Genomic DNA, 14,154 nt, shown 5'->3' with positions numbered 1-14,154 from the left:
TGATAGTGACATATTCCCACAAAAGCTTGAAACATAAAAGAGTCACACTACTAACATTGATAATGATGCAATGTGATGCTTTCCAGGGTCCTGCTTTCTTCGCACGGACCAGTTGGACGGAGAGACGGACTGGAAGTTGCGTTTACCTGTAACCTGTACACAGAGGTTGCCCACAGCTGCTGTAAGTTCACCTTGAGATTTCCCTAAGTCTCCATCTGTCAATGGAGAAAAGTTTTCTTTTGACATCATCCAGCACATGTTATAGCATAATATAAAAGTGACTATAAATTGTATATACATTCTAATATATTCATGAAAAAAAGCTGCCATTCGCTGTACATCATTCAGAGTTCCTTCATTTGTTTTCTTAAGTACTAATCCATTAATTCAGTGTCAAGTTTGCCAATGAGTGTTGTCTGAATCACTTGTCAACATAACCTCATCTGTCAGCAATCATCTCATCACTGTGGGCCCTTCAGATTGCTCATGTTCTCAGAAACCCTCTTCCAGCTCTCTCTGACCCTGTCACTGTTCACTAAAGAGTCTATTAATTTAAACTGGGCCACCATTATTTAAAAAAGTAGGAGTATCCAAGCTAAGGACAAAATGGGTGCTAGGGTTTGTACTTAAACAACAGCTGAAGGGTAGTAGGTTGATATAAAGTGCTACTGTTGCCATCTTGCACTACTATTGCCATCTTAACCTACTGTTGCTATTTTGTTCTATCTAGTTCTGATGTTTCCATCTTGCTCCACTTAGCGATTCAGTTCTATTAAGTCATGATGTATCTATTTTGTCCTACTGTCTCCATTTTGCCTTACTGTCACTATCTTATCCTATCTAGCCCTGATGTCTCCATCTTGCCCTACTGTTGCTATCATGTCCTATTTAGTCCCATGATATCCATCCTGCTCTACTGTCGCTATCTTGTCCAGTTTAGTCCTGACCTGGCCAACTTGCCATACTATCTCCATGTTGACCTACTGTAGCTATACTATCCTATATATCCACCTTGCACCACTATTGCTATCTTGTCCTATTTAGTCTTGATGTATCCATCTTGCCATAATGTGGCTATATTGTCCCATCTAGTCCTGATGTATTCATGTTGCCCTACTGTTACCCATATCCATCTTGCCATAATATTGATATTTTGTCCTTTCTTCTGCTGAATGCTCCATGTGGTCAAAGTTTAATACATTAAATGCGTTACAAAAGTGACCCCCACACTTATTTAAATATTCCATTGGATTAATAAATATGATAATCATATTTAAATTACAATGACAATTTTATTATTTTGCAGGACCTTTTACAAATCCGGTCTTATGTTTATGCAGAAGAACCAAATATTGACATTCATAATTTTGCTGGAACTTTCACACGAGTGAGTACTTTTTATTAACTTTACTCCAATTGTAGGGAACTGACCCACAGGATGATGGCTTAGTAGAATTAAATTCTAATTGTTACTAAACATTTTTAACACCCCCACAGACAATAGAGACCTGTGTGTCTCTAATTTGTACACAACCTGCATTTTGTACCCACTCAAACCTGCTACTTGACCCAACCCAGCCCACTGGCTGAACAGATTGATACCATACGAGGGGACATTTACGGATTGGTCACATTTTTATCTTTATGGTCATTTGGCCCGACAACCCAAACATGTCCTTATCTGCTGATGCCCATGCATCGTTTACAATTTTGCATCACCTGCCCAATTAACTAATTTCCTTTGTAAATAAAATTGGTTAGGATTGTCCAGCTCACGAACCTATAGCTATGCCTGGAGCATTCCATTTTTTATTTTGACTGATTGTCCATTCCTCCTGACTGCTAATGCCAGACCACTAGATAATGTTCAAAGTCTGGACCTCTGTAAGGGATTTATACCTTAAAAGGGACTTTGGAATGAGATAACTAAGGCTTTGGTCAGCCAGTAGAAGATAATGGAGGTTTAGACAAGAATGAAACAGAAACTTGGGTTATTAACAAACTCAAAACAAATACAAAGAATATTTTAAGAAATTGAAAGCATAGAGGCCCTTAGAGAACCAACCACTTTGGGACAAATTTCTTCTAGAATTCCCTTTCTTTCTCTTCCTCCAGGAGGACAGTGACCCCCCAGCAAATGAAAGTTTAAGTATTGAAAACACATTATGGGCGAGCACTGTCATTGCTTCAGGTAACCGCAAACTTTTTTCCCTCTTCATTTATAAGTGTATGTTAACAATTTGATCCTTCGTTTATCAGTAATTGAAAGCAATTGAGTCTGTCATTGAGAAAATTAGCAACAAATTTACATTTTTCAAATTGTGCTGACACAAGGCGAGGGAGCAGATCTGACACTCGGTCAGCTCATAAGGCATTTATACACAATGAGAAAACAACATGACTGCGGGGCGTCCCCTGTTATTCATTAATTCCCTTTCTCCCTCATCACAGAAAATACAAAAGATCATGTTGCATCTGAGTGCTGGCATTATGCATATTAAAAATGTATTGATTAAAGGCATAATATAGTCTGTACGCATTACGTGTCCTCAACTGCCTATATAGTTAATACAGCCCTGTGCACTGGACCTCCCTAGTCTGTATATTTGAATACAATTTAGATTGTAATCTCTGTTGTGTGACCTTCTGGAAAGAAGCAACAAAGAAGAATTTCACTGGCACTCGAAGGTTCATTCAAGCAGGTACAAGCCCTTGCTGAGTTTATTTTGCGAAAGTGCAACGTTTCGGGGTAAACCCCTTTATCAAGCATGGAAAGCAGAGTATTGGATCACCACCAAATGTAATGAACTAATTACAATATATTTAATCTTACATGGTTGATTACATTGCAGGCACAGTCGTAGGCGTGGTTCTTTATACCGGCCGTGAGCAACGCAGTGTCATGAATACCTCAAACCCAAGGAGCAAGGTATGGACCCAAGCGCTCAAGTTCAGTTGGGATGCCACCTACATAAGAACACTGTCCATGAAGACTGACATGTTTCTTTCACTATGCTAAATTGTATTTATGCGCTTTACTTCCCCTTTAATTTCTAATTCTATTTACATGGTATATGCTGTAATTAGATATTATTCATCATTCCACAGTTCTTTCCTTATGCTTTAACATGATCACTGTGGAAACCATCCCAAGTCAATATTTTAATTTACCTAGGCCTGGGGAGGACTGCAACAGTACTTGACTTATACCAGGACCATGCATTTTTTCTTTCTGCTTTTAGATTGGGCTATTTGATTTGGAGTTGAATTGTCTCACCAAAATTCTGTTCAGCGCTCTGATTGTGGTATCGCTTGTTATGGTGGCTCTCCAGCATTTTGCTGGCCGCTGGTACCTGCAGGTCATTCGGTTCCTCCTGCTTTTTTCAAGTATTATTCCTATCAGGTAAGAGGCTGCCCCAAACTCATGGAAAGTCAAACCGACGTCAAGTCATAGATGTTGTTTTTGCTATGTTCAGGGTAACTAGGGGGTATATAGCCCCTTTAAAGGAATTGTTCAGGGTAAAAAAAAAACAGGTAAATAGGCTGTGCAAAATAAAAATGTTGTCAATATAATTAGTTAGGCAAAAATGTGAAGTATGAAAGCTGGAGTGACTGAATGTCTAACATAATAGCCAGAACACTACTTACTGCTTTTCAGCTCTCTTGGTTTCCACTGATTTATATTGATGCCTTACAGTTTAAGAGTAAATCTGGACATGGGGAAGATCGTTTACAGCTGGTTGATCCGTAGAGATTCCAAGATTCCGGGCACTGTGGTCAGAGCCAGCACCATTCCGGAGCAGCTGGGGCGCATCTCCTACTTACTTACGGATAAAACTGGTAGGCTTTGGGTTTTTTAAATACATTAGAACTCGGTGCCAACATGTCTAGGAACATAGTAGGTGAGGGCCTTGCAGATGTTGTCTTTGGCTTCATATGTCTTGGTCAGCCTTATCCTTGGAACTGCAAATGCACAGTTCTTGTACTGGAAATTGAGGATGTTTTTGGGTCTCCACTGTAAAAGATAACAAGATTAAAAAAATAGTATTTCAATAATTTTGCTTTGTCCTTCAAGGAACCCTTACTCAGAATGAGATGGTGTTCAAGCGTCTTCACCTGGGCACAGTTGCTTATGGCACAGACTCTATGGATGAAGTGCAGAGTCACATTTTCAGCGTATACACACAGGTAAAATGTGTTCCTCCCTCTACAACAACCTGCATGACGACAATTCTATTAAGACCTTTATTTGTTTATTGTATAATGAGAAGCATTTGTGACCCTCTGTGCAACTGTAGTTCTGATTCATTGCTCCAGTTATTATTTCCATTCTGAGCCCTTCTGACCTGTAAGTGAAAGGTTTTCTCTCCCTGACACCAGAGGTTAACGGTGCAGGAAGCACAACTCCTGTGTCCGCTGCGTGACCAGCCTTATTAACTAATTGTCTTATTACGCCGCAGGGGGTTGGAAGCCGGTCCCAAAAATAGTCCCATCATATTTCATGGGGAGCTGTAGTGTATTTTCCCAAATGGCATCTGTTTTGAGTTTCCATTAATCATATCCATAAAGGTCAAGTCATTCCCAAGTAGAAGGGTGCTGGACCTTTGTTCAGCCAAATGTGTTTTTAGTGGAACCAATAACCTGGCGTATTTTCTTTTTTTTTTTAATATGGAACTTAACTTCTGTTACTGACTGCAAAGTAAAATGTCTCTCTCATCCCTACACTCTCTACTGTCTCCCCTTGCTCTCCCTTTGTTCTGCTCTCTTGCTTGCTGTTGTGTATTTGTGCTCCTGAACTTAACTGCTTTTTCTGTAGCCCTTGGAGGTACTAGTTATATTGAATGTTCTATTGCTCTGTCTCCTTCTCATGATGTGCATACTATTGCTCTCTAGGGATGTAGCGAACGGCGGAAAAAATGTTCGAACATATTCGCAAACTTGCGTCAAAAATGCGAACGGTTCGCGAACGTCGCGAACCCCATAAACTTCAATGGGAAAGCGAATTTTAAAAGCTAGAAAAGACATTTCTGGCCAGAAAAATGATTTTAAAGTTGTTTAAAGGGTGCAACGACCTGGACAGTGGCATGCCAGAGGGGGATCAAGGGCAAAAATGTATCTGAAAAATACATTGTTGACACAGCGCTGCGTTTTGTGCTGTAAAGGGCAGAAATCACACTACGTCACTCAGGTGATGTTTCTGGAGACAGAATGTGAAAAAGCTCACACAGCTAGGTGGCACTTGGTTAAAGACTGGGCAAACAATGCCTGCAAGGTCAACGTATACAGTAGTGGATACGGAATATATTATTGCTGCTTGGAAAACGTCACTCAGGTGGTGTTTCTGAAGACGGTATTATTATTGATATTTAGACAGAATGTGAACAAGCTCACACAGCTAGGCGGCAGTTGTTTGAAGAACACACTGGGCAAACAATGTCTGCAAGGTCAACATATACACTACAGCAGTGGATACGGAATATATTATTGCTGCTTGAAAAACGTCACTCAGGTGGTGTTTCTGGAGACGGTATTATTATTGATATTTAGACAGAATGTGAAAAATCTCACACAGCTAGGCGGCAGTTGTTTGAAGAACACACTGGGCAAACAATGTCTGCAAGGTCAACGTATACACTACAGCAGTGGATACGGAATATATTATTGCTGCTTGGAAAACGTCACTCAGGTGGTGTTTCTGGAGACGGTATTATTATTGATATTTAGACAGAATGTGAACAAGCTCACACAGCTAGGTGGCAGTTGTTTGAAGAACACACTGGGCAAACAATGCCTGCAAGTGCACTACTATTGGTGCACTACTATGAAGAACAGCAAACAGCACTGGACACGTTAAAGAACAGTAAGATAAGTAAAATAAAATAATATATATGTATATTAAAAAAAAAAAATTACTCTGGTTGGTGCTGAACTACTAGGAGCAGCACACCAGTCCCACTCCCCAACACAGCTAGACTAATAGCACTGGGCTCTTATAGTAGCAAAGTAAAAAAACAAAAAGAAAATAAAAGCAGTCCTTACAAGGACTATTGGGTTACAGGCAGCAGTCAGCAGATGAGAGATCAGCAGCAGGACAGCTGCCCACAGCAGCTACATACAGAGCACTGTAGTAGAAGGTAGATTACTAGCCAGCAAAGCTACCTAACCTAAAATGTCCCTCAAATCCCTGCAGAGTTCTGTCCCTACAATACAGAGCAGTATCAAGTAGATTACTAGCCAGCAAAGTTACTATCAACTGTCCCTCGAATCACTCAACAGCTCTCTCCCTACACTAGCTCTTCCAAGCACACACAGGCAGAATGAAAAAACGCTGCAGGGCTTCAGTTTATATATGGAAGGAGAGTGGTCCAGGGGGTGTGGGTTGTGGTCCAGGAGGGAGAGCTTCCTGATTGGCTGCCATGTATCTGCTGGTCTGGGGTGAGAGGTCAAAAATAAGCGCCAGCTAAGGCGAACCCAAATTGGCGAACGTCGCGCGACGTTCGCGAACATTCGGCGGACGCGAACAGTCGATGTTCGCACGAATTAGTTCGCGGGCGAACAGTCCGCGACATCCCTATTGCTCTCGGCTTTCTTGATGTGGCCATACACTGGCCAACTCAGTACAGTATGCAACCAATTGACCCACAGGCCTTTCAGACTTGTTATGTTATATTTTCTTGCTAATAAGCACCCTTGTTCTTTTGGAAGCTTGTATTCTCTTGCTGTTCCTTTCTCTCTCTCATCTGTTTTTATCTTGATTATGGATTCATGACTTCTCTTATACCCATGCACTCTTTCTGCCACTGTTTTGCTTTCACGTTGTTTTCACTATTTGTTTAGTGCTCTGCCCACGTGTTTGTGTATTTTGTGTACTTTTGTCCCATGGTCTTATATTTCATGATTCCTAACTGTAGTCTTGCACCCTCTTAAGGCCCCCATATACAGGCCGATAAAAGCTGCCGACAGGCCGAGTCGGCAGCTAATTGGTCCATGTGTGGGGCCTGAACTTAACTGCTTTTTCTGTAGCCCTTGGAGGTACTAGTTATATTGAATGTTCTATTGCTCTGTCTCCTTCTCATGATGTGCATACTATTGCTCTCTAGGGATGTAGCGAACGGCGGAAAAAATGTTCGAACATATTCGCAAACTTGCGTCAAAAATGCGAACGGTTCGCGAACGTCGCGAACCCCATAAACTTCAATGGGAAAGCGAATTTTAAAAGCTAGAAAAGACATTTCTGGCCAGAAAAATGATTTTAAAGTTGTTTAAAGGGTGCAACGACCTGGACAGTGGCATGCCAGAGGGGGATCAAGGGCAAAAATGTATCTGAAAAATACATTGTTGACACAGCGCTGCGTTTTGTGCTGTAAAGGGCAGAAATCACACTACGTCACTCAGGTGATGTTTCTGGAGACAGAATGTGAAAAAGCTCACACAGCTAGGTGGCACTTGGTTAAAGACTGGGCAAACAATGCCTGCAAGGTCAACGTATACAGTAGTGGATACGGAATATATTATTGCTGCTTGGAAAACGTCACTCAGGTGGTGTTTCTGAAGACGGTATTATTATTGATATTTAGACAGAATGTGAACAAGCTCACACAGCTAGGCGGCAGTTGTTTGAAGAACACACTGGGCAAACAATGTCTGCAAGGTCAACATATACACTACAGCAGTGGATACGGAATATATTATTGCTGCTTGAAAAACGTCACTCAGGTGGTGTTTCTGGAGACGGTATTATTATTGATATTTAGACAGAATGTGAAAAATCTCACACAGCTAGGCGGCAGTTGTTTGAAGAACACACTGGGCAAACAATGTCTGCAAGGTCAACGTATACACTACAGCAGTGGATACGGAATATATTATTGCTGCTTGGAAAACGTCACTCAGGTGGTGTTTCTGGAGACGGTATTATTATTGATATTTAGACAGAATGTGAACAAGCTCACACAGCTAGGTGGCAGTTGTTTGAAGAACACACTGGGCAAACAATGCCTGCAAGTGCACTACTATTGGTGCACTACTATGAAGAACAGCAAACAGCACTGGACACGTTAAAGAACAGTAAGATAAGTAAAATAAAATAATATATATGTATATTAAAAAAAAAAATTACTCTGGTTGGTGCTGAACTACTAGGAGCAGCACACCAGTCCCACTCCCCAACACAGCTAGACTAATAGCACTGGGCTCTTATAGTAGCAAAGTAAAAAAACAAAAAAGAAAATAAAAGCAGTCCTTACAAGGACTATTGGGTTACAGGCAGCAGTCAGCAGATGAGAGATCAGCAGCAGGACAGCTGCCCACAGCAGCTACATACAGAGCACTGTAGTAGAAGGTAGATTACTAGCCAGCAAAGCTACCTAACCTAAAATGTCCCTCAAATCCCTGCAGAGTTCTGTCCCTACAATACAGAGCAGTATCAAGTAGATTACTAGCCAGCAAAGTTACTATCAACTGTCCCTCGAATCACTCAACAGCTCTCTCCCTACACTAGCTCTTCCAAGCACACACAGGCAGAATGAAAAAACGCTGCAGGGCTTCAGTTTATATATGGAAGGAGAGTGGTCCAGGGGGTGTGGGGGTGGTCCAGGAGGGAGAGCTTCCTGATTGGCTGCCATGTATCTGCTGGTCTGGGGTGAGAGGTCAAAAATAAGCGCCAGCTAAGGCGAACCCAAATTGGCGAACGTCGCGCGACGTTCGCGAACATTCGGCGGACGCGAACAGTCGATGTTCGCACGAATTAGTTCGCGGGCGAACAGTCCGCGACATCCCTATTGCTCTCGGCTTTCTTGATGTGGCCATACACTGGCCAACTCAGTACAGTATGCAACCAATTGACCCACAGGCCTTTCAGACTTGTTATGTTATATTTTCTTGCTAATAAGCACCCTTGTTCTTTTGGAAGCTTGTATTCTCTTGCTGTTCCTTTCTCTCTCTCATCTGTTTTTATCTTGATTATGGATTCATGACTTCTCTTATACCCATGCACTCTTTCTGCCACTGTTTTGCTTTCACGTTGTTTTCACTATTTGTTTAGTGCTCTGCCCACGTGTTTGTGTATTTTGTGTACTTTTGTCCCATGGTCTTATATTTCATGATTCCTAACTGTAGTCTTGCACCCTCTTAAGGCCCCCATATACAGGCCGATAAAAGCTGCCGACAGGCCGAGTCGGCAGCTAATTGGTCCATGTGTGGGGCCATCCGACGGGCTTCCCCGATCAATATCTGGCCAAAAGTTGCCCAGATCTCGATTGGGCAGGTAAAAAAATCCTGTTGGATCACGGCCGCATCTGTGTGTATGCGGTCCTGCAATCCGACTACTCGTACCGGATGCATTATGATCCGATCGTTGGATCCTAGGGCCCACGATTGGATCTGCCCGATATCACCCTCCTCAATGTGGGCATATGGGGGAGAGATGTACTCGTTAGGCAACATCGCAAAACGAGCAGATCTCTACGTCTATGGCCACCTTTAGCCTCTTTCCTTCTTTGGTGGGTCATTTTCTTCATGGCGCCATTTTGTTCTTTGGCTTCCTTGAACACTTATGCTTTTTTGCTCTCATTCTGAAGGTCGGACTGTCCTAGCAGAGTATCAGAAGATCTCCTCGTAGGCCCCAGCCTAGGACTATTCCCATAAACCCATCCTTATTTCTAACATAAGCTGATATAAAACCTATACCATTTGACTCTGTCTATATTTAATTGCTGCAAGGGTGGTCCTGGGGTATAAGGTTCTCTGCTGGCTCCTTAGCGAACAGTTGAACACTGCTTGTGCTTAATGGTTTATGTGTCATAATTTATTAACAGTCCGTCCTGGTCTTTCTTACTCATGTCTAAAATTCTAGCATGTTCTTGCATTGCTTTGTTTTCTTTCTATCACACGTTCAATGGGCATTGTGTCCAAATTATTGGGCTATATGCTGTTGACAAAGCATGACACTGTAGTAAATATTAACTATATATGATTATTTTCATGGAGGAAAAGTATTTTTGTGGATGAAAATATTTGTTTGTAATCTTCCAGCCGGCACAGGACCCTCCTTCCCAAAAAGGCATGTCCACCAAAGTACGGAAAACCATGAGCAGTCGTGTGTACGAGGCAGTGAAAGCCATCGCTCTTTGTCATAACGTGACACCCTCTTACGAGTCCAACGGAGTGACTGACCAAGCTGAGGCAGAAAGGCAATTTGAAGATTCATGTAGGGTGTATCAGGCCTCCAGCCCTGATGAGGTAATATGGTATGATCCAGATAAACAGGGAAGGCTTTAGGGTAGACCAAGCAGGGGTAAATCAGTGGGTCCAGGGTCAACTGCTGCCACAGTAGCTAGGTTCTTTGTCTTCTTGAAGAACCACTGGCTGCTTGGGGTTATCTGCCATACCCCCTTGTAGCCCTCAAGGAGAACAGAGATGTTAATGGTTTTAGTCACATGGGTATCCAACTGAAATATCAGCATTACTACACCTATGCATGGACCTAGTATTGCTTTAGTTGCACATTTTGAATCACTAAGGGCATTCCCTGAGTATAATGGCTGGCTTGAAAGAAGTAGACCAAAAATTTATTGGTAGCCATAATGCAAATCCATGGTATCCAAAAACCCAAGCAAATGCATTTTCAGGCAATGTGAGAGTAATTAAGGAACTTCTTGAACACATTTAACCCAACATGTTATAGACCTTTACACTGAAAACGACCATCACAAATCTATGCCCGATCCAGAAATTCAGTTTGTTTGTACAGAATACTAAAACCAGACTTGAATTTGAAAAAAATCTCCAAAAACATCTTTTTTCCCTTAATAAGGTAATTACATAGGTTTATTCAATGGTACTTGAAGATGTAAATAGAGATAAAGGGCTTCAGAAATGCTGTATTACCATAACCCGGAAGGCAAGTCTACAAATTAAGTGGGACATTTTATTTATTTTGTCTCTTCTTACTTTCAAATTTTGACTGGTTAGTGCAATATTTGTTTCCTGAATCCAAAAAGCAGGATTTCCTAAACTTGTTTCCTGTGAATACTTTGTCCCGTCTCAGAAGCCTTCTTATTGAGATATCAGTTACAGCCCCAAGCCAAAGCTGTCCGGCCCTACAGTAAATAGCAGGGGGTGGTGGATTAAATGGATACAGCAAGATTGGAGATAAACTTCAGTATCTATTAAATATAACTGTATTTGCAGCCAGCATTTTCCTATGCCACAGTCTTTTCCCATATCGCAACTACTACTGCTACTATTAGTAAAGGCACTACTTCTCCCTACTGTCCCACAGCCATAGTCCCTTCCCAGAAACTATTATACCACTATCACTATAGCCACCATCTCTCCCTACTATACCTGCTATCCCACAGTCACTCTCCCTTCCCAGAGACTATTATCCACTGTTACTATAGGCACCATCTCTCCCTACTATACCTGCTATCCCACAGTCACACTCCCTTCCCAGAGACTATTATCCCACTGTTACTATAGGCACCATCTCTCCCTACTATACCTGTTATCCCACAGTCACACTCCCTTCCCAGAGACTATTATCCCACTGTTACTATAGACACCATCTCTCCTACTATACCTGCTATCCCACAGTCACACTCCCTTCCCAGAGACAATTATTCCACTGCTACTATAGGCACCATCTCTCCCTACTATACCTGCTATCCCTCAGTCACACTCCCTTCCCAGAAACTATTATCCCACTGTTACTATAGGCACCATCCCCTACTATACCTGCTATCCCACAGTCACACTCCCTTCCCAGAGAATATTATCCACTGTTACTATAGGCACCATCTCTCCCTACTATACCTGCTATCCCACAGTCAAATTCCCTTCCCAGAAACTATTATCCCACTGTTACTATAGGCACCATCCCCTACTATACCTGCTATCCCACAGTCACACTCCCTTCCCAGAGACTATTATCCCACTGTTACTATAGGCACCATCTCTCCCTACTATACCTGCTATCCCACAGTCACACTCCCTTCCCAGAGACTATTATCCACTGTTACTATAGGCACCATCTCTCCCTACAATACCTGCTATCCCTCAGTCACACTCCCTTCCCAGAAACTATTATCCCACTGTTACTATAGGCACCATCCCCTACTATACCTGCTATCCCACAGTCACACTCCCTTCCCAGAGAATATTATCCACTGTTACTATAGGCACCATCTCTCCCTACTATACCTGCTATCCCACAGTCAAACTCCCTTCCCAGAAACTATTATCCCACTGTTACTATAGGCACCATCCCCTACTATACCTGCTATCCCACAGTCACACTCCCTTCCCAGAGACTATTATCCCACTGTTACTATAGGCACCATCTCTCCCTACTATACCTGCTATCCCACAGTCACACTCCCTTCCCAGAAACTATTATCCCACTGTTACTATAGGCACTATCCCCTACTATACCTGCTATCCCACAGTCACACTCCCTTCCCAGAGACTATTATCCCACTGTTACTATAGGCACCATCTCTCCCTACTATACCTGCTATCTCACAGTCACACTCCCTTCCCAGAGACTATTATCCACTGTTACTATAGGCACCATCTCTCCCTACTATACCTGCTATCCCACAGACACACTCCCTTCCCAGAAACTATTATCCCACTGTTACTATAGGCACCATCCCCTACTATACCTGCTATCCCACAGTCACACTCCCTTCTCAGAGACTATTATCCCAATGTATTATGTGCTAATTCCTTTGTATGTCCAAGACTCTGTGTGCACCTCATAAGGATATATATATATATATATATATATATATATATATATATATATATATATATATATATATATATATATATATATATATAATGCCTCACAAGTAGGAATGCACACTGGGATTTTAGTAAAATCTTCACTTTTTATTAAGTCATATATTTAAAGAAACAGGTCAACGTTTCGGTCCCCTGCTTGGACCTTTATCAAGACGTCCAAGCAGGGGACTGAAACGTTGACCTGTTTTCTTTTAATATATGACTTAATAAAAAGTGAAGATTTTACTAAAATCCCAATGTGCATTCCTACTTGTGAGGACTTGTATACTAACGGCAAGGACTAGGACCTGGGTTGATAGATACTACTGCGTGGGAGTGCTTAAACCGTTGGAGTTTGTATATGTGTATGTATATATATATATATATATATATATATATATATATATATATATATATATATATATATATATATATATATATATATATATATATATATATATATATATATATATATATATATATATATATATATATATATATATATATATATATAGTAGGGGGAAATTATTTTCTTATGGTACTGGAGCAATGTCAGTTATAAAAGATAACATTTTGCAAATGTAACCGTGTTTAGTAACAATGCCCTCTAGTGGCCTTTGTGTTTTCCGATACATGCCTAATGGTATAACGCTCTATTCTTCAGAAAGGTCAAAAGTCAGGAATCATTAACTTTAATTCTCATTATTACTTTAATGAAAAAAATAGATCTTTGGGAAATGGGGCACACCGCGGATTTCCAAAAAAAAATGTGTTTTTAATTAGCTTCAATTCAAAGAAAGGCAAATGCTTTAATGGGAATTCTCCTCCAATAGGCTATGTACAAGAGGAGTGTATTAAAAATTAGGTGAGACATTTATTGAGGCTTTTGGAAATGTTTCCTGCATTTTTATGTATTGGCTAAAGCCATGTGGCATTCATTTGGCCAATTCATGCTTAGAAACCATACATTAGGGAGGAAATTAGAATAGGGATTAAATTTAGTAAAATGCTTAGTTGTTCGTTCTTCTTTTGGTGAAGTTTGCTCAAAGTCTGTACATAGGTATTCCCCTGTACTAAGCACAGGAACAGTCCCCTAAGTTTGCTCATAGCCTGTACAGAGAGATCCCATAAAACTATGGCAGCATAGGTATTCCCCTGTACTAAGCAGAATTCAGCAGGAACAGTCCCCTAAGTTTGCTCATAGCCTGTACAGAGAGATCCCATAAAATTATGGCAGCATAGGTATTCCCCTGTACTAAGCAGAATTCAGCAGGAACAGTCCCCTAAGTTTGGTCAAAGTATGTACAGAGAAATGTCATAAAACAATACCAGCAAAAGGTATTTCCCTGTCCTATGCACAATTCAGCA

The 14,154-nt window shown here is 41.3% G+C and overlaps 1 protein-coding gene across 1 annotated transcript in view; it reads left to right on the top strand.

Moving 5' to 3' along the window:
• The window catches only part of LOC108700899 (probable phospholipid-transporting ATPase IIA), a 52,398-nt gene that overhangs the window by 15,252 nt on the left and 22,992 nt on the right, over positions 1 to 14,154 (top strand). Inside the window, exons 7-14 of the mRNA XM_018234937.2 lie at positions 87 to 181; positions 1,307 to 1,387; positions 2,116 to 2,191; positions 2,853 to 2,929; positions 3,243 to 3,403; positions 3,698 to 3,840; positions 4,076 to 4,188; positions 10,033 to 10,239. Coding sequence (XP_018090426.1) covers positions 87 to 181; positions 1,307 to 1,387; positions 2,116 to 2,191; positions 2,853 to 2,929; positions 3,243 to 3,403; positions 3,698 to 3,840; positions 4,076 to 4,188; positions 10,033 to 10,239 — 953 coding nt within the window. The remainder of the gene's footprint in view (positions 1 to 86; positions 182 to 1,306; positions 1,388 to 2,115; positions 2,192 to 2,852; positions 2,930 to 3,242; positions 3,404 to 3,697; positions 3,841 to 4,075; positions 4,189 to 10,032; positions 10,240 to 14,154) is intronic.

This window comes from Xenopus laevis, chromosome 9_10L, assembly GCF_017654675.1.
Source record: "Xenopus laevis strain J_2021 chromosome 9_10L, Xenopus_laevis_v10.1, whole genome shotgun sequence".
Taxonomy (NCBI): Eukaryota; Metazoa; Chordata; class Amphibia; order Anura; family Pipidae; genus Xenopus; species Xenopus laevis.
This window is presented reverse-complemented; position numbering and strand designations above follow the sequence as displayed.